At 34.4% G+C, this 23,901-nt stretch overlaps 1 protein-coding gene across 3 annotated transcripts in view; it reads left to right on the top strand.

Annotated features, from left to right (window-relative positions):
• The window catches only part of LOC127852756 (uncharacterized), a 224,627-nt gene extending 203,656 nt beyond the window's left edge, over positions 1-20,971 (top strand). For 2 of the 3 annotated variants that reach the window (XM_052386717.1, XM_052386718.1), the window contains exon 5: positions 17,260-20,971. In XM_052386717.1, coding sequence (XP_052242677.1) covers positions 17,260-19,682 — 2,423 coding nt within the window. In that variant the 3' untranslated portion in view covers positions 19,683-20,971. The remainder of the gene's footprint in view (positions 1-17,259) is intronic. The other variant, XM_052386719.1, reaches the window with a different exon arrangement.
• The last annotated feature ends 2,930 nt before the right edge of the window (positions 20,972-23,901 follow it).

Below are 23,901 nucleotides of genomic sequence, written 5' to 3'. Positions count from 1 at the left end.
TATGACAATGCGTTGAAAATATTCGTGATAGAATTTGCAGAGCAATCAAATAATAATAGTGCTACTTAACGCGAGTTTGGTGTTTCGTTATGTCGACTCGTTGTTGTGTAAATTACGATGTACATGTATATACGTTCTGGTTTCCTATGTTGTTGTTTTTGTTCTTATGTGGTTCATAATGATGTGCTTGTCTATATTTTTATATATTATTTTCGAATTCCTAAATTTAAATTGTATTGATTATATTAAACAAAGTACATAATACACGTGTCCGCTATGTCTTCGTCGCACAGGGCTATAATGACGTCATGATCTATGTATAGAATAAAAAATTCCCGTACATTTAAAATGGCGTCTGTTAATGAAATTCGTGGACAGAGAATAATTTCTTACTCGACTTATGACTTGGACATATTAAAAATCTCAAATTTTCGTATCATTTTTTACCCCCCGACTTATGAGCGGTTAGACTTATGACTGCATTTTTACGGTAGTAATTGAACAACTCTTAATCTTAGTGCATCGTAAGACATTTTTACAAATATTAATAATGTTTGACCGTGTTACTGAGTAGCCCAAGTAACAACAAAAAGGTTGATCATTGTATTTACATATTCGTTGACACAAATACTCATGCCATTAATATTGACATATATAAAAACAAAAACATCTATATCTGAACTGATGAAAGCAGTCATACTAAAAACCAATACCGTATTTCCTGCCGACATGTTTGAACTTTGTTAGTGTTTATGATGCAAAATGAATTTTAAATGCATGTGATGGCAACCAAATGCTAGGTTTATAAATTGTTTTGTTGTAATCAATTTTTTTACGTACAAAAATTGGGTCCTCTAAGGGGACACATTCCCACTGGAAAAAAGTATATTTTTCCAGAATGAAAGAAAAAAATAACCAATTGGAAAACTTTTAAAAACAAAGTTTATTTCAATAAGTCACAACATTTAATTCATCTCAAATCCAGCCATAATTTTGTGAAAATGACGCCAATTTTGCCAATGCAAAGGGATTGGGCCCAATTACCATGCTGAAAAAAACACTGGGTGCCAATAGCTGGATTGTCAATATTTGTTCACAGACATTATCATGAGACAACCTTGTTTTTAGATCACCTCTCCCATGAACAGGCTGTGCTTTTTTGATCGGCTCATGACCCCATTGCATTTTTCTTCGAAAATATTATTTACCACGTTACAGATTGGTCTGCTGCATTTGTTGGTCACCAGAGCTAGTTTTTAAAAATAAAAGTTTTTTTGCAAATGTTCTTCTCTGTAGCGCGAATTTCAAAGGTTTTATTTTGGTGCGTGACATCGCAATGTAATCATCTTCTTTGTTCAAATCTTGCCCTTTGTGTCAAGACTGCCCAACCCCATGTGTCATACGTTTTATATTAAGACGTACTATAATACGTAGTAATATTGTAATGATGTAATATAGTTAATGTTTGTTAAAATCTTCTCTGAAACCACATTTGGTGTGTACCGTTGTATAGTAGTCATTATCTACTAAGTTTGTTTAATCATGCCCCTGGGGTTAAAACTTGCCGATCCCCAGGTATCACATAATGTATTTAGACTACCACACATTAGTTTAAAAAAATGAAACCATAAGGCTAAAATGAATTAAAATTAAGTTTGTAACATCCTTAAGTACTCCACAACTAATTGTGTACATGCCATGACCCTAAGGTTAAAATCGACCAGGCCCGACGCTTCACATGATCAATATGGACGTATAGGGTAAATAACTTTTTAAAATATCTTCATCCAAACTGGAAAGATGAGGGATTTAATATTTGCTGTGAAACCACAAGTCCCATATCTTTCTCATATGTTGTATTTAACATTAGTATTTGTCCTGTTTAAATTGTGCATAAATATTGCCCCTTGAATAAAAACTGGCCTATTCACTGGGGTCACATTATCTAAATAGACTTGTATATTCAAATATGTTTTACAATCTCTAAACAATAAGGCAAAGAGTTGAGAAGTTTGGCGTGTAACTAACAACATAAACTAGTAGTTGTTGTCTACTACATCCATGGGTTCAATATGGACCCTGCCTGGAGGTTTTGTAATGAAATGTATGACAGTCAGTGAGTCACATAGCATACTCAATTAAAAATATACTCTGAAATAAAAGAGCACGGATGTGTCATATGTGGTATCAGACGGGATGATCACGTAAAGATCAAGATGGCAACGTCCATTCACAAACAGGTACTCTGGGCTGTTATGGTACAAGTCACCATCTAGATTGTCCCGTGATTATCCCATAGGGTTATGTGACATCACATTATCCTTTACAAATGGTGTTCAAATAATGCCTCTCGGTTTGAAACTGATCATGCCCATTTGCTCTCCTGTTTTAGAATTTATAGCAGATTATGTTGGTGAACATATTACTCGATTTAAATTATATACCAGCTTGCTATGCCCCTGGTAGGGTGGAATATAGCAGTTGAACTTTCCGTCAGTCAGTATGTAAGTATGTCCGTCCGTCCGTCCGAAAAAATTTTTTTAACGTTGGCCATAACTTTTGCAATATTGAAAATAGCCTCTTGATATTTGGCATGCATGTGTATCTCATGAAGCTGCACATTTTGAGTGGTGGAAGTTCAAGGTTAAGGTCATCCTTCAAGGTCAAAGGTCAAAATAAAATAAACATTTCAAAGCGGTGCAGTAGGGGGCATTGTGTATCTGACGAACACATCTCTTGTTAAATATTTAACATAGCAACCTGATATTTGGCGTGCATGTGCATCTCATGGAGCTGCATATTTTGAGTGGTGAAAGGTGAAGGTCATCCTTCAAGGTCAAATGTCTTAATATATGGCGTCTGACCGTCAGTCCAAAAACTTTAACATTGGCCATAACTTTTTCATTATTGAAGATAGCAACTTGATATTTGGCATGCATGTGTATCTCCTGGAGCTGAACATTTTGAGTGGTGGAATGTGAATGTCAAGGTCATCCGTGAAGGTCAAATGTCATAGTCCGTCTGTCCGAAAACTAACATTGGCCATAACTTTTTAAATATTCAACTTGGTATTTGGAACTCAATTGTATCTCCTGGAGCTGAACATTTTGAGTGGTGAAAGGTGAAGGTCATTCTTCAAGGTCAAATGTCAAATATTCCGTCTATCCAAAAACTTTAACATTGGCCATAACTTTTTAAATATTGAAGATAGCAACTTGATATTTGAAATGCATGTGTATCTCATGGAACTGCACATTTTGCGTGGTGAAAGGTGAACGTAAAGGTCATCCTTCAAGGTCATATGTCAAATTTATGGCGTCTTTCCGTCCGTCCAAAAACTTTAACATTGGCCGTCTGTCCGTCCAAAAGCTATACCATTGGCCATAACTTTTTAAATATTTAAGATAGCAACTTGATATTTGGCATGCATGTGTATCTCATGGAGCTGCGAATTTTGAAAGGTGAAAGGTGAAGGTCAAGGTAATCCTTCAAGGTCACATTTCAAATATATGGCGTCTTTCCGTCCGTCCAAAAACTTTAACATTGGCCTTCACTTTTTATGCTCACGGATCGAATGATCGGTTCATATTGTTTTTGGCCTGTCTGTCTGTCATTCTGTCCCAAAACTTTAACCTTGGTTTAAGTTTTGTGATAACTTTTAATATATTTAACATAGCAACTTATATTTGGTATGCATGTGTATCTCATGGAGCTGCACATTTTGAGTGGTGAAAGGTCAAGGTCATCCTTCAAGGTCAAAGGTCAAAAAATAAATAATTTAAAGTGGCGCAAATTGGGCATTGTGTTTCTGACAAACACATCTCTTGTTAAAATCAATTTCTGAAACAGCAAAACATGTTTAAACATGATGCAGCATTTTTTTTAGCTTACCTGAGCACAACGAGCTCATTTTGAGCTTTTTTGATCGTTTTTTTGTCTGTCGTCCGTCGTGCATTGTGTGCCGTCAACATTTGCCTTGTTAACACTCTAGAGGCCACATTGATTGTTCAATCTTCATGAAATTTGGTCAGAAGATTGGTGTCAATGATTTCTTGGATGACTTTGAAAATGGTAACGTTTGCCTGAAAAACATGGCTGCCAAGGGGCGGGGCATTTTTCCTTGTATGGCTATATATGGCTATAGTAAAATTTCGTAAACACTCTAAAGGTCACATTTATTTTCCGATCTTCATCAATCTTGGTCAGATGATTCATCCCGATTATATCTTGAACAAGTATGAAAATGGTTAAGGTTGCTTGAAAAACATGGCCACCAGGGGGCGGGGCATTTTTAGATCACCTGATTGCTCAGGTGAGCTTTTGTGACCGGTCTTTGTCAGTTGTCCGTCGGTCCGTCGTCCACATTTGGTTTGTAAACACTCTAGAGGCCATATTTCTTGTCCGATCTTCATGAAACTTGGTCAGAAGCTTTGTCCCAATGAAATCTCGGTCAAGCTCGAAACTGGGTTGTGTCGGGTCAAAAACTAGGTCAATAGGTCAAAAAAAGAAAAAACTTGTTAACACTGTAGAAGTCACAGTGTATGCCCAATCTTCATGTAACTTTCTCAAAATTTCTGTCTTAATCATATGTTGGTCGAGTTTAACAGTGGTTCCGGTCCGTTGAAAAACATGGCCGCCAGTAGGCGGGGCAGATTGACCTATTTTGCTATAGAGAAACCTTTTGAACACTCTAGAAGTCACATTTTTTGCACAATCATCATGAAAGTCAAAAAATTGGTTTTATTGATATCTCGGACGAGTTCGTCCAGATCGGTGAAAAAACATGGCCCCCAGAGGGCGGGGCATTTATCTTTATATGTATAAAGTGGCAGTTTTCTCTATTTGGCTATATAAAAACCTTGTAAACACTCAAGAAGTCACAATTTTTGCCAAATTATCATGAAAGTTGGTCAAACATTGGTTTTATTGATATGTCGGACGATTTCGAAAATGGTCCAGATTGGTAAAAAAACATGGCCGCCAGTGGGCGGGTCATTTTTCTCTATATGTATATAGTGAAAACATGTGAACACTCTAGAAGTCAAATTTTTGGCTCAGTTTTCATGAAATTTGATCAAAATATTTTCCTTAATGATATGTTGGTTGAGTTAATAAGTGGTTCCAGTCCGTTGAAAAACATGGCCGCCAGTGGGCGGGACAGATTTCCTTATTTGGCAATAGAGAAACCTTGTAAACACTCTAGAAGTCACAATTTTTGCCCAATAGTTATGAAAGTTCGTCAAAACATTGGTTTTATTGATATCTCAGACGAGTTCGAAAATGGTCCAGACCGGTGAAAAAACATGACCGCCAGTGGGCGGGGCATTTATCTCTATATGTTTATAGTGACAGTTTTCCCTATTTGGATATAGAGAAACCTTGTAAACACTCTTGAAGTCTAAATGTTTTCTCAATCATCATAAAGTTGGTCAAAACATTTGTTTAATTGATATCTCGGACGAATTCGAAAATGGTCCAGATTGGTGAAAAAACATGGCCGCCAGTGGGCGGGGCATTTTTCTATATGTATATAGTAAAACCATTTAAACACTGTAGAAGTCACATTTTTGGTCCAATTTTCATGAAATTTTGGTCACAATGTTTGTCTTCTTGATATGTTGGTTGAGTTCAAAAGTGGTTCCGGTCCGTTGAAAAAAATGGCAGTTTTGAAGATTTTTCCCAATCATATCTTGGATTTGTTCGAAAATGGTTTCAGTTGCTTTGAAAAACATGGCCACCAGCGGGGCAATTTTCCTTATATGGCTATATATGGCTTTAGTTAAACCTTGTTGGTCTCAATGATATCTTCTCTGCGTGTCTTTTTTCTAGGTTTGCGAAAAAAGCACTGTTTTTTTCATTACTTTCTACGTATATAGCTTTTGATCGCAGTAATATACCGTTGATTTTTTTGTCTCTTAAATTATCCAATAATATTTTTTTATTTGATAATTCTTTTGTGTCTATATTATCCTTACGTATCAAGTTTTGTTCAAGAGCTTCTATTTCTTGAATTAGTTCTTTTTCTTGTTGATTGTCTCCTTTTTTCTTTTGACAAGCAAATTTTATAGTTACGTTTCTAATATTTCCTTTTACCAATTCCCATTGAGTGTTTGCGTTTGAGTGTTTATTGTTGTTTAAAACTTTTTGCGATGTGTTTTTAATTAGTGATTTATATTCGGTATTTAACAGAAGGCTGTTGTTTATTTTAAAATAACCAGGTCCCCGTTTTTGTGATGTGAAATTCATTTTTAATATAACACATGAATGATCTGTTTTATATCCTGTTTGAAAAATACAATTTTTTGTTATATTGCATAATGTATCTGTGCTAAGAAAAAAGTCAAGTCTGCTGAAAATTGGCGGTTTACCGTTAGAGTGCCATGTAAATTGACATTTATTAGGATTACGCATTCTCCAAACATCGATTAAATTATTTTCGTCTATAATTTTGTTTAAGTTATCTCGACAATGTTTATATGTATCGGCTCGGCCGTTTTTCTTGTCTAAATTAGTGTCTAAAACAGTATTAAAGTCACCCCCGATTAAAATATTTTCGTTGGTATCTTGTAAGAATTTAGCTAGAGTTTTGAAAAGAAGGGTGTCGTCTTTGTTAGGCCCATACATATTAATAATCGTCAGACTTTGTTCATTGATTTCTAGTGTTAAGGCTTGAAGACGACCCGGTATAATTTCTTTGTAATTTAATATTTTTACTGGCAGTGTATCGTTAATGAGGATTGCTACTCCTTCGCTGTTTGATTTCGTGCCACTAAAATAGGCTTGTCCCTTCCACTCCCGTTCCCATGATTCTACTATGCTTTTGGTCGAATGTGTTTCTTGCAATAGGTACAACGCAATTTTTTTATTTCTTAACCATTCGAAAACTTGATTTCTCTTTTGTTTATTACCTAAACCTTTAACATTCATTGATAATATTACTGTTTCCATTTTACTTTATAGTAGTTTGATTTGAACCAGTCAGAGAGCTTCCAGTCATTCAATTGTGTCAAAAGATTCATTTTTAGTGCTACCAAATTATTATTTGTTGACGTGTTTTATTATAAAAAGAATCGTTCCAAACAAGGGTGTTAGCGACCCTTTACTATTCATTATTTCTATACATGTAAGTATTTACTGTTCAAGCAGTTGTGGCTTTTTACTTATTAATACAAGAGTATTTTTCCAGCTATTCACTTCAATCAATTTGTGTATAATCATGTGTAGTTAATGTGAATAAAAAAAAAATTAATTGTAATGCCAATGTAGTTAGACTATTTGTTTTTTGAATATGTGTTCAGTGCTCGTTTCAATTTTGTTAATAGCGTGTTGTTTTTTTTTTCTGATAAAAGAAGGTATTTCATCACGATATTGTAACATCGTATGTACAAGTACAAGTACTTAATTGATGGTAAAAGTTACATTGTGCAAATATACATCACAATAACAATTATTCATAAAAATGCAATACATGTAGATATAGTATCATGCAGAGTTTCTAAAGCAGAGTGTTCAACGCAGTTTTAGTATTATTTTTATATCTAGTTTAGTACACTTAAAAAGTAACATATGTGTAACCATTCTGGTGTCATTTTTTAAACTTGTATATCTCAAGATTACATATACTTATTACTGAATAATTTACCAATAAAATGTCTACCAAAGTTATTCATCATGCTTACAATTATTCTAACGCAAATGATCTATATACATCTTCTCTTTTAATTTCAAATTAAAGCCAAAAAAATGACTCTTTAAGGTGTTATACTATATTACCTTAGAACTAGTGTACTACACAATAAAGGTATTTTTTTGAGTAAAGTCGAAAAATCAAGATAAAAAATAGCTTACTTGTATAAAAAAAACACAATTTCATCATATACAATTAGAAAAAGACTATATAACATCTTCCCAATTACAGATATTTTATTAAGATTCACAAAAAATAAAAAAAGTTACCACAGCTTAAGCAATGGTGTACAACACAGTATGAAAATATGCTTGTTCGATATGTTCCAATCATGAGAAATGCCTGTTTAAATACAATTTACATTTATTTGCAGTAGTTTGTCTATGATTAAACTTTGTGCTTTAAGGAAAATCCGTACACTTATCATCAAATTGCATCACATGATGTATATGCTTGACCCTATTAGGATCTAGATTTTTCTCTTTTTATAAAATTCAAATTAAAGCATAAAAAAAGACTCTTTAAGGTGTTATACTATATAAACTTAGCAACATTGTACTATATAGTATAGGTATCTTTAAGAGTATGGTTTAAACTAAAGGCTAAACATAGCACAAATGTATCAAAAGAAAGATCATATACAGTTAAAGGTACGTACTATTCATTATATTCACAATTATACAAATTTGATATACTTTTGATAAATAGATACAGATTTGATGGAAATGTTACAATTTACATTTCCTTTCAATAGTTTGTCATGGATTTAACTTTGCGTTTTTATAAAAAATCCACACAATTATCAAGTTGTATAACAAAATACATATGCTAACCCTATTTGTCACTCTCACATCGAAAAAAACAACAACAAATGCATAAAAAAATTGTGAGATTGACTAAGGGTTCATTAAGGACATATGTTAAATTAATGTAAGATGCAATTAATGTACTTTACAGGCATATTTTTATTTTTAAGATTAAATGAATAACAACCCCCCCCCCCGCCCTATAAAAAATGAACGAACAAAAGTTACTCTCACATTGAAAACGAAATTGTGAGAATATCCTTGGGGTGTATGGTAAAAAAATCACTTTACCAGTTACAACGGCTTTTTTTGTTTAAGCATAGTATTGTATTTCATGCACTTTCTGAATAAAAACACACACACACAACACAAACATATTCATCCGCACACAACCAATCTAACTTGCTTTTAGTTGTGCACCATTTTACTTTGCATAAAAAATTATACGCTTTTATTTTGTGTTATTATTTAAAAAAAACCATACACTTCTGATTTATATATTTAAATTTAAAAAAAGGAGCTGTGTATTTCGCCTCGAGATGCAAGTAGAGTATGCTAATTTTAACTTAGTGTATACTTTTACAGTGTATGTACCTTCATATTAAAACATCTACAGACTCTTATCGTCATAAAGGGATTGTAATTTTCAAAGCTTACATATAATTCCAATATTTGACATTATTTGTTGTCTTAATTACAATACTTTATTTAAACGTGTTGAGTGTTTCTCATTGTATAAACAACTTGATGTAATACGCTTTTAACTCACATAAGTGTATACTGGAGAAAAAAAAACAGGCATTCTATTTCTTTACTAGAGAAACATATATAATTGTACATAGTATTAAACTACTCTGTGGACTTCTATGGCCATGGTAACTCCAACCAGTATTTGAAGTTACTGAAGTGTAGTGTGTGCACGTGGTCTATATTTTATGCTGCCTTCATTGGTCCATGTCGATTGTATGAGGTCTTTCCTCTTCAGTCGTACACTTCGAAACACCTCTTGGTTAAGTCTTGTCAGGTCTTCATTTATATACAGTTTCTCACCTTTGAGGTTCTTTTTTTCGCGCATTATTTGGGTCTTCTTCATCCGGGATTGCAGTTTTACAATAATTTCTCGGTGTTTATTTTGTTCAATCTTTACCACTCTGTGTGCTATGTCAATGTCTTCCTTGACTAGTTTGATTGTCGGCATTTTTGCATTAAGTGTTTTCAATACTATGTTTACAGATTCTTCAGCTGTTTCTCTTTCTTTATCTACACAGCCAGATAGCCGTATGTTGTTACGTCTGCTGTATTGCTCGAGTTCGTTCAATTTTTCATCATGTATTAATTGTTGTTGTGTCATTTCCATTTTTAATTGCTGTTTCTCTTCTTTTTCGTTATTTAATTTTTCTTCTAGTCTTTTAACGTCATTTGCGAGCTTGTCGTTTACTTGCTGTTTTTCAAAAATGGTGCCCTCAAGTGTTTCGATTTTGTGCATCACTGATTTTAACAGTTCATCCTTCATCTCTTTAATTAGTTCTCTCATCATGATTTTTAGCCCACTATCATTCTTGGTCAGCATATGACTGAGTTTTTTGTTGATTTCCGCCAATTCTTTTCTCATCCAATTACTTTCATCTTGTACCTCTGTATCACTCTGTTCACTGGTATCTTTAACCTCCTTAACCGGATTTATTTTTGATTTCTTTCTAGGCTGCTTCGAATACTTTTGTTTTGTTTCGCCTACTATTACACTCGTGTCAGCTTCACTCACGCTGCCTACACTCGCTGCTTTTCGTTTCTTATTCGCATCTTCGATTTCTGCGATTTCTGTTGAGTCGAGTTGATTATTAACTGGTTGTTCGACGTTTGCCATATCTATTTTGCGCAGTATAGTTACCGTAATTGGCGATAGTTTGTGTACATACACTTAATCTCCTTATGTATACATATATCCTCGTGCTTCTACTGATCACGTATACGACTTTACATGAATAGAAATGGCGTCGCCCACCCCTGCAACAGTTTACACTATGAACGACATATTAAAAGCCATATTTCTGATTATTGTCTTTGTATATAAGTAGATTTAAATGTTCAAAAAGGTTACCAAGTGTTTTCCAAATCGACGTATCCTTCCAAAATCACCGAATTATCACTATTCACTCACATAAATATATAAATAAAGACGAGCAAGTTTTTCCATGTTCGTGTCACAGGGGAGTTAACCATCTAAAAATCTCAATGATATCTTGGCTGAGTCTGAAAACGTTACGTTTGCTTGAAAAACATGGCTGCCAAGGGGTCATTTTTCCTTTAATGTATATATATGTCTATAGTAAAATATTGTTAACACTCTAGAGGCCACATTTATTGTCCGATCTTCATGAAACTTTGTAAGAAGATTCATCCCAATAATATGTTGGATAAGTAAAAAAATAATGCTGGTTGGTTGAAAAATATGGCCGCTTGGTAGCGGGGCATTTTCCATTATATGTCTATAGTAAAACCTTGTTAACACTCAAGAGCCCACATTAATTTTCCAATCTTCATGAAACTTGGTCAGAAGATTTGTCCAAATGATATCTTTGATGATTTCAAAAATGGTTTCGGTTGCTTTGAAAACATGGCCACTAGGGGGCGGGGCATTTTATCTTATATGGCTATATATTGCTTTAGCAAAACCTTATTGACACACATACTTGAAAATGAAACCATAAAAGACATTGACAAACTTGAAAAACTGTTGCATGAAACAAACACAAATGATACCACCGCCATTGAAAATAAAATTGCTTAAAAAAAACAAAAATTAGAAGGAATGTTTCATACACACCTCAATGGCATAATACTTTGAGCACAACATGTTGAACATAATGAAAAAAATACAAAATACTTTGCAAACATTGAAAAACGTAGAAGTGAACAAACAGCTATACACAAACTAGTTGTCAATGGCAAAGACATAACAAACATAAACCAAATACTAAAAAAACAACGCGTAATTTTCGAAAACTTATACAAACGAAAGAATGTCGAAAATAACATACTTTTTTAAATACACATCATGCTTTAAATGAAGAGGAAAAACAATTATGTAACGGATTACTGACTGGATATGAATGTGGATTTGCTCTTAAAGAAATGCAAAATAACAAAAGCCCGGGATCTGATGGCATCACAATCGAGTTTTATAAAATATTTTGGAACGATATTAAAACACATCTACTAATTCACTAAATTATTCATTTAACAACGGAAGTTTAACTGCGCTTCAAAAACAAAGTATAATATCACTAATTCCATAACCCGGAAAAAACTTAGAATCCTTGTCAAACTGGCGCCCGATAAGCTTTCTGAACAATAATTATAAAATAACAACTTAAAGTATGGCAATCAGAATGAAAAAATATTACCATCAATAAATTCAAAATATCAAGCTGGTTTCATAAAAGGACGTTACATTGGTCTTATACAAGAATGCATAAACTATTTCAACAATTCAAATAATTCTGGTCTAATATTCTATGCAGACTTTGAAACTGATATTCGATTCACTTGATCATTCATTTATGTTCTCTTGCTAAATATGAACTGTGGTGAAAGTCGCATTCAATGGGCCAAACTATGCTATACCGATATTAGCAGTATAATCATTAACAATGGCTTCTTTTCAAACAGTTTTAACATCGAACGAGGGTTTGACAAGGGTGTCCACTCTCATTTTCTATTTATTATATGCATCGAGTATTTATCACATCACATCCAATCAAATAATCATACAAAAGGCATATCGTTAGAACCTGACGACGAAATTAAACAGTCCCTTTTTGCTGACAATGCAACTTATATCTTTAATGCTAAAAGTGACTCATTCCATTATCTTATACAGTAGCTAACCCTTTTCGGAAAGACATCGGTTCTTAAACTTAACAAAAATAAATGTACTGTGCTACGAGTAGGTAAATTAAAACAAAGTAATGTCCATCATAAAAAAGAAATGAAATTCATTTTGACAACAGATGAAGCCACAACGTGAGGAATTACATTTACAAATAATGAAAATAAAACAGTTCTAAAAAACATACTTCCTAAATTACAGAAATTTAAAAACTGCTTAATATCATGGCAACACCGTAAACTTACATTAATCGGAAAAAACTCGGTGTTAAAAGGTTTGCACTTCCAAAATTAGTTAATGTACTAACAGTTCTCCCGAATCCACCAAATGATATTATTAACGATATAAAATCAGCAGATATCCAATAAACGGACATCGACTAATTCCTGAATGCAATCAAATGCAGCTGGGTTAAAAGATACATAGATAATACAAATACGAGTAAATGGTAATTATTCTACCAGAAAATCCTAAAAAAATATGGTAACTCCTTACTTGTTTGATGTAACATATGCAATACCATTTTGCATGAAATTGCAAACGAAAACATATTTCTATCTAGTGTTTTATCGGCATGGACTAATGTTACTCATAATCTAGAAACCCAAATCAACAGTAAAACGATTTTATGGAACAAGAAAGACATATCTTCAAACAATAAGACTTTTTTCTATAAATATTGGTTTGAACAAAACATTCAATATGTCGACCAATAGGACGATTACAGAATAAACGACTTCTATTCTTTTGAGAATATATGCGGGGCATTTTTCTTTATATGGCTTTATGAATCTTCATGGAACATTGTCAGAATATTTGTTTAAATGATATCTTGGATGTGAATGAAAATGGTTCTGGTCTGTTCATAAACATGGTTGCCAGGGTATTCACTAGTCATGAAAGTGGGTAAGTACATTTTGTTCAAATGGTATCTTGGGCTGCACAGAACAGGTCAGTATCTTTGAATCTCAGGTGAGCGACTTTGAGGCTTTCATGCCCTCTTTTTTAAATATATTACGCAAGGTAATCATATAAGTATTGCACACTTACTATTTCACAGCTGAAGGATGGAATGCTAGCAATTACTACTGAAGATGTCACAGCCACCTTTGAGCACTTGAAAGAAAATTTGATTGCAAAAATAAAAGAAGCTCTTGAAAATGATAAGGATAAACTTGTAAAAGAAATGGTCGATGCTTTAAATGAACACAAAAGTAAAGCTCTTGAAACAATACAAACGAAAGGAAATGACGTCCTTGAAACGGTACAAAGGAAAGGAGATGATGTACTTAAAACGGTACAAAGTAAAGGAGATGACATAATTGAAGCGGTACAAAGTAAAGGAGGTTACATACTTCAAACGGTACAAAGTAAAGGAGATTATGTACTAGACACAGTGCAAATGAAAGGAGATAATGTACTTAAAACGGTACAATGTAAAGTAGATGATGTACTCGAAATGGTACAAAGTAAAGGAGATGACGTAGTCGAAAAGGTACAAAGAAAAGAAGTTCACATACTTGAAATGGTTCAAAGGAAAGGAGATGATGTACTTGAAACGGTTAAGTGTAAAGGAGATGATATACTTGAAATGGTACGAAGGAAAGGAAGTGATGTACTCGAAACAATTCGAAGGCAAAAAGATGACGTGCTGAATAATGAAGATAAGGCAACATGGAACAGTACATTAACCGGTAGGTCCCATGTCTGTTCATAATCATGAACAATGGCATTGGAGTAATTCAAATGTAATAACGTATTCTTAGCATGTAGAACAAACATGTGTATAATAAATTCAGATAGTAACATGATCAAGCAAAAAGCCAAACACTCTTCGAAAATCATGTTTCTGCACTTGTATCCCGTTTCTTTGTGCAAAATGAATTTAAAATGCCTGACCCAATGTATGTTTTTATCTCTAGTCAACAGAATGTGGCAAGGTTTATCTCCTAAATACTGTATTCCTCGCAACGGATAACAAAATGACACAGCATTAAAAACAATACACCTCTACAACAATACAAATCCGTCGCCACTAAATGCTGATGTTTAGTAGATATGCTTTCTCCTTTCTAAAAACTTAATCGAAATAGGCTTTTGTTTGAGAATGTATTTATTTGATCATAGAAACAGTTTATACATCTAAGAAATAACTCGATACCTTGATTTAATTATCATATCTGTATTAATGTGATCTATGAACATTCTAACCATCTTTTTGTGTTAATAAATTCTGTTAACGTTGTTCTCTGCCCATTTATAAACATTGAACAGCAGTGTCAGTGTTAATTCTAAAACAAAATACAATACATGATTATTCTCACTGTTTAAATTAGAGCTATGTTATCCGTACACTTTTATGTCAAATTTTACTAACTTTATCCATCCAAAAACACATCAACATAATTATATTAATGCATATTCCATTTAAATGTACACATACTGGCACTCTTTTTAGTAAACAAGTCATCAGAATGATGTTGTGACGCCATCGAATTTCCGAGCAGGAGGTGCAGCATTATCTTAATTTAAACAAGGACTGCAATGATCTAACATGTTTTCAGCGTTGTTTTGTATCATATAAAGATAACAATTACCAGAAGTGATGTGACACTTTATGACACTTTGCTAAAATACAACATGATTAAGGTTAAAGAAACATGTTAAGCAATTATTACAAGCAAACATTTAAATGAGTTATTTCAAAATGAAATTTAGAACACGTTTAAATCAAGGTTAAAGTTTGCCTGCAACAAGTGCATATTTTTGTAACTACAAAATATATTGATCGAAACGACACGTGTCTTTGACATCATCATTCAGGATCGCAGATAAGGCTTATAACTCTGCCCTTCCTAGGGTTGCATTTGGGACCAGTTTGGTCAAGGTCACTATTGCTACAAATAGGTCAAAACGTTTCGCTGCATAACATAAGTTAGGATGGAGATAGTGTGTTGAAATTGGTCGAGTAGGTAGGTTACAGGATTGTCTAGCGAGGGATTGCTCGTTTGGTCACTGAAGGCAAGGTAATTGCTACCAAATAGAAAAAAAGTCCCGGTCAATAACTTGAGAATGTATGGGGGTATTGTTTTTTAATGTGTTTGTAGGTAGTTCCCATGCAGTTCTAGGGTAGAATTGCATTTAAGGCTAGTTTGGTCAATGTCTGTATAACTTAACATTAGCAAAATGCTTTCCACTAAATACCTTGCATTTGTATGGTTGTAATGGGCTGGACTAACAGGATTTCGTGCGTAGGTAGCCCAGAGCTTAAATTTAGAGATCGCTTTCAAAGTAAATTAAATTCAATTCAGCTTAAAGTTTACATATATTCTGTAACTACTTCATAAAATCAATATCAATTATGCCTTTATAGTCATTACAACAGGTGACTGTCAGAAAACGTACATTATTCTATCAAAGCGGAAGAATAGTTTAGCATGCTCCTTTGTGACAGCTCTTGTAAGGTAGACTTTTCGAAGAATAACAGGCAATTCATATACAATACAGAATTTGTTGCATCTTCTGTTAACTCCCTGTCTCATCCAATAATCATCATCGTGATAAAATAAAACACGATTACAGCATCAACACAAAAACAACATCAACTGTTTATGTCTGTATGTTCATTATTTGTTATTTTCTTTAGTTTACTGTTGTTGATTAACATACGAACTTGTTCATTTACACTAATCATTAAATAGTAATTAATAAAGTGCATATTTTCAGAACACACAAGTTTTTTGCGGGAAAAATATTTATTTTCAAACTTTATCAAGTAATGCATGTAAAATGTAAACATACAATAAGTATAGCGTAAATGTTTATACCAAATATGTTAAGTCAGTTTTAAAGCGCATTTTATTGAATTTGTTTCGATTTGAATTCTTTGTACTTCTTTGAAAAGTGTCTGTTTAACTTGATGTAGCAACTTCATAATTGGCATGCATGTGTATCTCATGGAGCTGCACATTTTGAGAGGTGACTTGATGTAGCATACAATTAGATCTAGGGATGCTATGAATTGTCTGAATAATTATGAAACTTGTACAAGATTTGAAATAGATTATTCATTCTAGACAATTTGGGGTTTTATTTCGGAGAAAGTTTGTCTTCTTTTACAATTAATGTTACGATGAAACATCACCATGTTAATAATAATCAACATCATAGGTCAGATAAACAGCAAACATTTTATAAATACAAAAATTTAATATAATTTAAGAAGAATATTTTGGGCGGTTAGTAAATAATACAATAATGAAAAATCGCTAACACATTGACGAAAATTGTTTTTATTAAAATGTCATTACTATTTATTTTTTCTCTGTGCACTATGCGCTGGCAATTATTTGATAACGAATGATAACGGAAGATCCTAATTTAAAGCGTCTTTCTTTTGAGTCACTCTAAGTCAATGTTAAATTCGAGGGATATTTAGCTAATGAAAACAAATAAGACAGCTTTTTCAATTGGCGTAATAGTAACATTATTTTATTGATTATTTCTGAGGTGTACATGTCAAAGGTCAAGTTCACTGGGGCTTATGACACAAAATAAGTTTTCACAAGTTATGAAGAGAAACTGTGACATACAATCATGAAAATATATATGCGGGTTACTAATGGAGAAAGGTCATACATATTTTAAAAATATCTAATTTTATTTCAAAATGCTTCTTGCACATAAAGCAAGTATGTGCATTAATTTACCTGATATGAGTCGAAAAGAATAATTTCTATAAAAAAGTTTTTAATTTTTGTGTTTGGGCGTTAAGTGATGTTTTGTTATTGTAATACTTGAATGCATTCTTAGGAATTTACTTGTATGTTTCATTAGACATGTTAGCGTGTTTGTTTATTTTATTCCATTTCTTGCAGAAATTCAGGCGCGGTTAATCGAACAGTACCGGGCAATGTGTGTTGTGCCGGTGTCCATGCTGGATCCTGACATAGATGTACCTTTGGAACGGATCTACGTTCCCCCGTCCATCAAGGCACTTAAGAGAGGCCAGGACGACATACATGGCGGGAGTGAGATGGACAAGTCTTCAACGATGAAATCAGACGTGAATTGCTACAAAGAGTTGCTGCATCGTGATGGGAATCCGGTTAATACAATTTATATCCAAGGTGATCCAGGTTGTTGTAAAACAACGTTTTCCACAAAACTGGTTCTTGATTGGTGTAATGCCCATTCGGAAAATTGTACCAATACTGAGAAAGAAATCGCGATAAAGGCCAGTACCAGTGAGGAGACTTCACAACTAGTACCATTCAGTGATCTGGGCACTTTGCGAGATTATGCATTTCTGTTTTTTGTGTCTTTACGTGATTACAGCGGATCCATGTGTAACGTCAGTCAGATGATTGAAGATGCCATAAAAAGCAACAAACTAGCTTGGGATGACAGTGTCTGGGAACATAAATGCATCGTTCTTACAGACGCCGCAGACGAATGGTACCACCCCGATTTATCCTTTCCTCCGCCACGGGACTGTGCTTTCAGGTGCGTTAAAGACCGGAGTATGCCGCTGTACCTACAGCGAAAAAACATTACCAACATTATAACCGCACGACCATGGAAATTTGCCAATCGCAGAATGAGCGATAGCTTAACACGTATGTTCCAAATTTCGGGCGTTGCGAACTACCAAACATTGGCGAAAAATGTAATTAATGTTTTAGCTGAGAAAGCCGGTATTTCGCAAGAGGATCAACAAAGAAAATTTAATGATTTCTTGATGAAACTAGAGAGAAAAAGCGTGATAAATCTCATGGCAATACCAGCTATTTGTGTGCAACTCGTTCATCAGTTTTACGTTGGACGTTTAATGGAAGGTTCAATATGTGCTATATACATGAATATGCTAGATATGCACATAGCCAAGGGGTTGCACAAACTTCAACTTGAAGATTTTGACACTGAAGAAATTTGCGTTAAAGAAATAAAACACATATTTGAAACAGGAAAAAACGAGTATATGTCGGCTAATGGGTCGCTGATTCGCTCTGCATGTGCACTAGCGTTTAAAACACTAACAGACTCTAGTAAAGAATCGTCGCTAGTCTTTGCGAAAAACACAATCACAAACCATATGACGGAAACACAACTTGGTTACTTACTTCAGACAGGGATTATCACACAGAAAAAATCGTTGGCGCTTAGCCCGCAAAAGAATATACCATACATGTTTGTACACAAAACTATTCAGGAGTTTCTAGCATCGATGCATATTGCAATTAATCAGACGGGCATTGAAGACATCATGAGCGCCATACAGTCGGCGTATTGTGATGGTAAGTCTATTCTGGACATCGGTCAGTTATTTATCTTCACGTGTGGAATGTGTGGTCCAGCGGCTGAAAGAATGTCAAAGCACATGATGGATGTCATAACAAGCGACATGGAAAGCAAGCTGCTTTCTATTTCAGACCAGATAATAGATCTATTTTCCACGCCTTATTTCGCACAAATAATTTTATTGGGTGGCTTTATTGAAAGGTTGGCGAATAAACAGCCGTGCTTACAACTTACACTCACTCATATAAAACCTAATTATTTAAATTTTCCTATCAAGGAAATCGATGATTTAAATACGTTGATAGATATGAACATCTCAAACATCACAAGCATGGATGCACAATTCTCCACACAATGGTTTTACAATACAAATCGTGTACAGGAAATTATTTCGCAATCGAGAGAATCATTGTCGTATCTGCAGCTTGTAGGCTGGATTCAATCAGACCTACAATTAGACCTACAGGGTCTTAAGCTCAAGAGCTTATCATGTTATGGAGGTACCGTTTTAAGTAATTTAGACTGCACCTATATGCGTTCGTGTTCTATAGCTCTTCCAACACCATTATCAGAGAGGCGCATCTTACAATCGATGTCCATCACTGGTAAAAACATTACACGTCTACAGCTGATGGATGTTCAATCAATTAACCTTCTCTGTGCAGCTCTTCCAAAGCTGACTAGTCTACACACGCTTATAATATATGTGACAAATCGTGCGGTTACACTGCTGGGCTATCTTCCTGAATCGATCAGAAAGGTAGTTTATTTTAGCTGTGATGTTTCCGCTCAAGATGTAAAGTCAATGGTGGAATGGTCAAAATCACGGGACGCGTGTGTGCGTTGTGAATTGTTAAACTGTGTTATACCTACCAATGAGACGGATTCTTGTAACTGGATGAAACAGCAGGACGGCATTGACATTACACAATGTGAATTCAAAGAAAATGGCACATTTATAGTTCTATCTTTTTCCTGGAGCACCATTTTATCAAAGTGACAATTATCAAACAAGTTGTCACAGATTCAAGACGAAAAGAGAGTGACATAACACTAAGCACGTAGACAACATTACAAATTTACATTTGCTTCATAATTCGAAATTAATAAAACTATACAGAATTAAAAACGCGAAAAGTGAATAATCTATATGTGCTCTTTTCTTTTTTTGTGTTCTTTAAATTTGGTGGCGACGCTCAATTCACTAATATAAATATTTAAATGATTTTGACTCGAGCTTGGACAAAATGCAAAAACCGTAAACAACACCCTTTTATGTTAAATAATTAGCTTTCGCTTTACTGTGTAATTATTATCAATTATTTATACAACTTCATGATGTAGCTATACATTCCATTTGAAAAACGAGTGAAGAGTTTATTGTTTACGAGTTTGTGTTTTGTCTCTGGTGCTTTGCATCTCACGGAACACTGATGTATTCTATTTCACTGGTCCTTCGAGAGTTTTATACGCCATTGAATTATGTTAAAATAAGTATTTTTAATATAATATGTTTTCCAATTATTAAGTAACCTATTCCATGAGACAATATATTGTGCTGTTTTGTACAGAATATGCAATATATATATATATATATATATATATATATATATATATATGCATTGTAAACCTCCCTTTATATGTTAACGACTCGTATAATTTATGTTATGTGTAATCGTGTTATTTATGAATGAAAAGAACGCACTACCTTCGGAAGAACTTCTAACTATACAGTGCTGAAATACATTTGTATCATAAACGGCAGATTATATCACAGAAATGTGATATTAAATCTTGTAATATTCCAGAAATTGTATTTGAACGTGCTCATTCTTTTCAATTATCAATAATTCGCTGCACTTGTAAGGACTGAATATTTTTTATTTAATTGTACAGATGGTTTAATTTAAGATGATATTTTCCAAATAAACCTTTTTTATACTTCTCTTCACAGTTTCTTTTAAATCTGTTTCCAAATAAATATCATGTCTGAGGTTGTTAATGTACATGATTTGTGTAATGATTAATTGCGACGTATATAATACACTAGCGTTTCGTCTTAGTCTACGCTGCTTTCCTAGCGCGTCCTTGATCCGACTATGATTTAAGGAAGTGGTTAAAATAAAGCATTTTATATTTTAAAATCCTTTCACATTGCTGAGACCCTTCTTGCAAATATATCGTTCATCAAACAATATACACTCAAGCATTGGCTTACTAACGGACTTTAAAGAACATAATTCTATGGACATTTTATTTAATGTATTAAATAAAATGTGTGAAAACAGTGCCTAATATTGACTTCATTTTTTTATTATTTCATAAAATTATTATCAAAGCATTTTTTAAGTAACATAACTACTTGAAATCAAATTCCGCAAAATTTTTCGTAAAAAAGTTACCCCATAAATTATCACTATTCCTTATAGCAATAGCTACGGTTTCAACATTTACAAGCTTCGGCACCGTCGGAAGAAGCACGTATTCATGAGAAACACGTCGTGCTTCCGAAGCTAGTCTCGCGTTCGCTCGTATATGTTCGGATTTCGTAGTCGGAACTTCTTTGCATTGGTATGACTAACAATGGCTCACACTGCTTATACAAAATATATTTCAGAGTGGCTAACATAATAATTTAACATGTGTTGCAATAACTTTATTGTCAAAATTGTTGACATGATTTATATTAAGTGGAAGATTTGGTTCTATGCTATACTCATTCCCTCATTTAAGCGCGTTCAATCAATATAATAAACAAACACATCTTAAACGCTTACATCATTGTCAAGTTTACCACCCAGCCATGTTTAAGTAAAGTGTAACAAAATGCTTAACACAATTTATTTAATTCCTAATATTATTCAAGCTATATACGTTCGAATTTATTTGAGCATATCTCTAGGAAAACGGGGCTTAATGCATTTGCGTAAAGTGTCGTCCAGATTAGCCTGTGCTGTCTGTAGATGCTAATCAGGGACGACACTTTCCGGTTTTATGGTATGTTGCGTTGAACGGACGATATAGAATGTACGAACATGAATTAAGCCCCGTTTTCACAGAGTGCAGTTCTTTAGAAAATACGGTAGTTGGTACTACTACGCGCATACAAGGACCTAACCGCTGTTCTATGTCCCTGTACATAAGGGCAGTCATGGGAGAAAAGATCTTCAACTGTGAAACCGACCACCCACTAGTCGTCATGATGAAGTGCCTTGCCTCTTGACCAGGGCGTGCTACAGACGCCACGCAAGTTCTCGCAGTCGACGCAGCGCTGGGTGGCGTCCTTTTCTTAGCACCTAGGGAGAGAAACACGGGCGTATGGGAAAACACTCGCGGATGGGAAACACTGGTGTTACCCTATCGTATAGATGATAGGGGAAATACGGGCATATGGGAAATGTGGTGAGGGAAACACGTGCATATGGGTAATACGGGTTAGGGAAACACGGGTGTATGGGAAACACTAGCGTATGCGAAACAACGGTGTATGAGAAACACTGGCGTATTGGAAACACTGGCGTATGGGAACCACGGGCGTATGCGAAAACACGACCGTATGGGTTTTGTCGAAAATCGTCAATACATGTACACTGTGCTTGTTGGTACGGTAAGGAAAATATTAAGGAATAAAGATTTGCCCAGTGACCGAAGGTCATTAAAAAAAACATCCCTATATGATAATTAGAAACAACTGTATTGATGCTGTATTCAAAACAGGAATGTACATCTCCATTATGATAATTAATAATAAATATTGCAATAGGCAATACATGGGCCGCATTTATGAAAACTGGACTTAACTTAATGTGCGTGAAGTGTCTTGTCAGATTAGCCGGTGCATTCCACGCTAATTAGTGACGACACTTTCCGCCTAAGCTTGATTATCTTTTAGAAGAGACTTCCTTCAAATTGGAAAGTATCGTCTCTGATTTGCCTACGTGTACATTAATGACACATGCATTATGCCCAGTTTCCATAGAACGCGGCTAATATTATAACGAATCACAAATTTGTGTGTACTGCGCGTTGACATGAAATATGTATGTATGTGTATTGCTTCATTGACCACGCGCATTTTGAATTCGCATAATCTATAACAAATGGAACTTAAAGTAGCGCATCTTAAAGCTGGTTAAAGTTCAACACATACGAATCATTGTTAATGGTCGATCGATAGAAAAACCTAAAACATAACAAATCTTCTTAAATTAAAAAGCGGCCCTTAGCTCATTCTCACCTCGCAAGGCACGTGGCCGCCAGGGCACGCTCGAGCGTCTGTTCCACCTTGATGTGCTGATCGTCGTCGAATTGGGACACGTCGCCTTCCGGTACCGGAAGTTCCAAGCCACACACCGGGATGGGATAGTCCCTGATGCGCGCGCATTGTTGAGTACGTACTCATCGAGGCCATGAAACAAATGGTGTCCATGCACGGAAGAAGCTTCGTCTTCTAGACTGTTCCGAAACATAGCGGACACCGGTCCATGGTCACAAAGGAAGTATAGAAGTATAAGGTTTAGCCTGCGAAATATTTATTGACGGTTTTAACACTTTTCAGTAAAAACAATGATTTCGATCGCATGTTCTTGATTTTACACATGATACAAAATACAACATACCCATGTATTCCAACGGCTATTTTATAGTTCTGCGTAAGAAAGCTACACTGTCGTCAAAATCATTCTCATGACCGTGAATAACGTTTATATCGTAAATGATTGCGTGAATTAATAATACTTTATTTTAATTACACCCTTCTTAATACTTCATTGACTTTGTAATTGTTATTACTAACCAAAAAGGAATACTTGTTGCATTTTGTTTTGTGTACTTATATATCAAATTGACTTACAACATGTATTAAATGACACGACATGTATTTAACTTCATCTTTATATTAAATAGATTAAACTTGCAAAGTTATCTCTGTTCTATTACCATACTGTATAATATTATTGGTCACTGAACAGAGAACACTGTTGTGTACGTTACAGAATGTAAAATTTAATAACGTTCTAAGATACGAGGGATTTTATTCGATAAATGAACATGTGTCTTTACGGCGTCATAATAACATGTACTTAAAGTAAATTATTTTATAGTAAATTATAGTTAACTACACCCTTCTTTATACAACTCTCTCTCATATCCCTGGTGAAGTGCCACTGCACCGAAGCCTCGTCAACTGCATTGGGTACACGTCACCATCTATGTATAGA

The sequence above is a fragment of the Dreissena polymorpha genome, chromosome 12 (genome assembly GCF_020536995.1).
Source record: "Dreissena polymorpha isolate Duluth1 chromosome 12, UMN_Dpol_1.0, whole genome shotgun sequence".
Classification (NCBI taxonomy): Eukaryota; Metazoa; Mollusca; class Bivalvia; order Myida; family Dreissenidae; genus Dreissena; species Dreissena polymorpha.
This window is presented reverse-complemented; position numbering and strand designations above follow the sequence as displayed.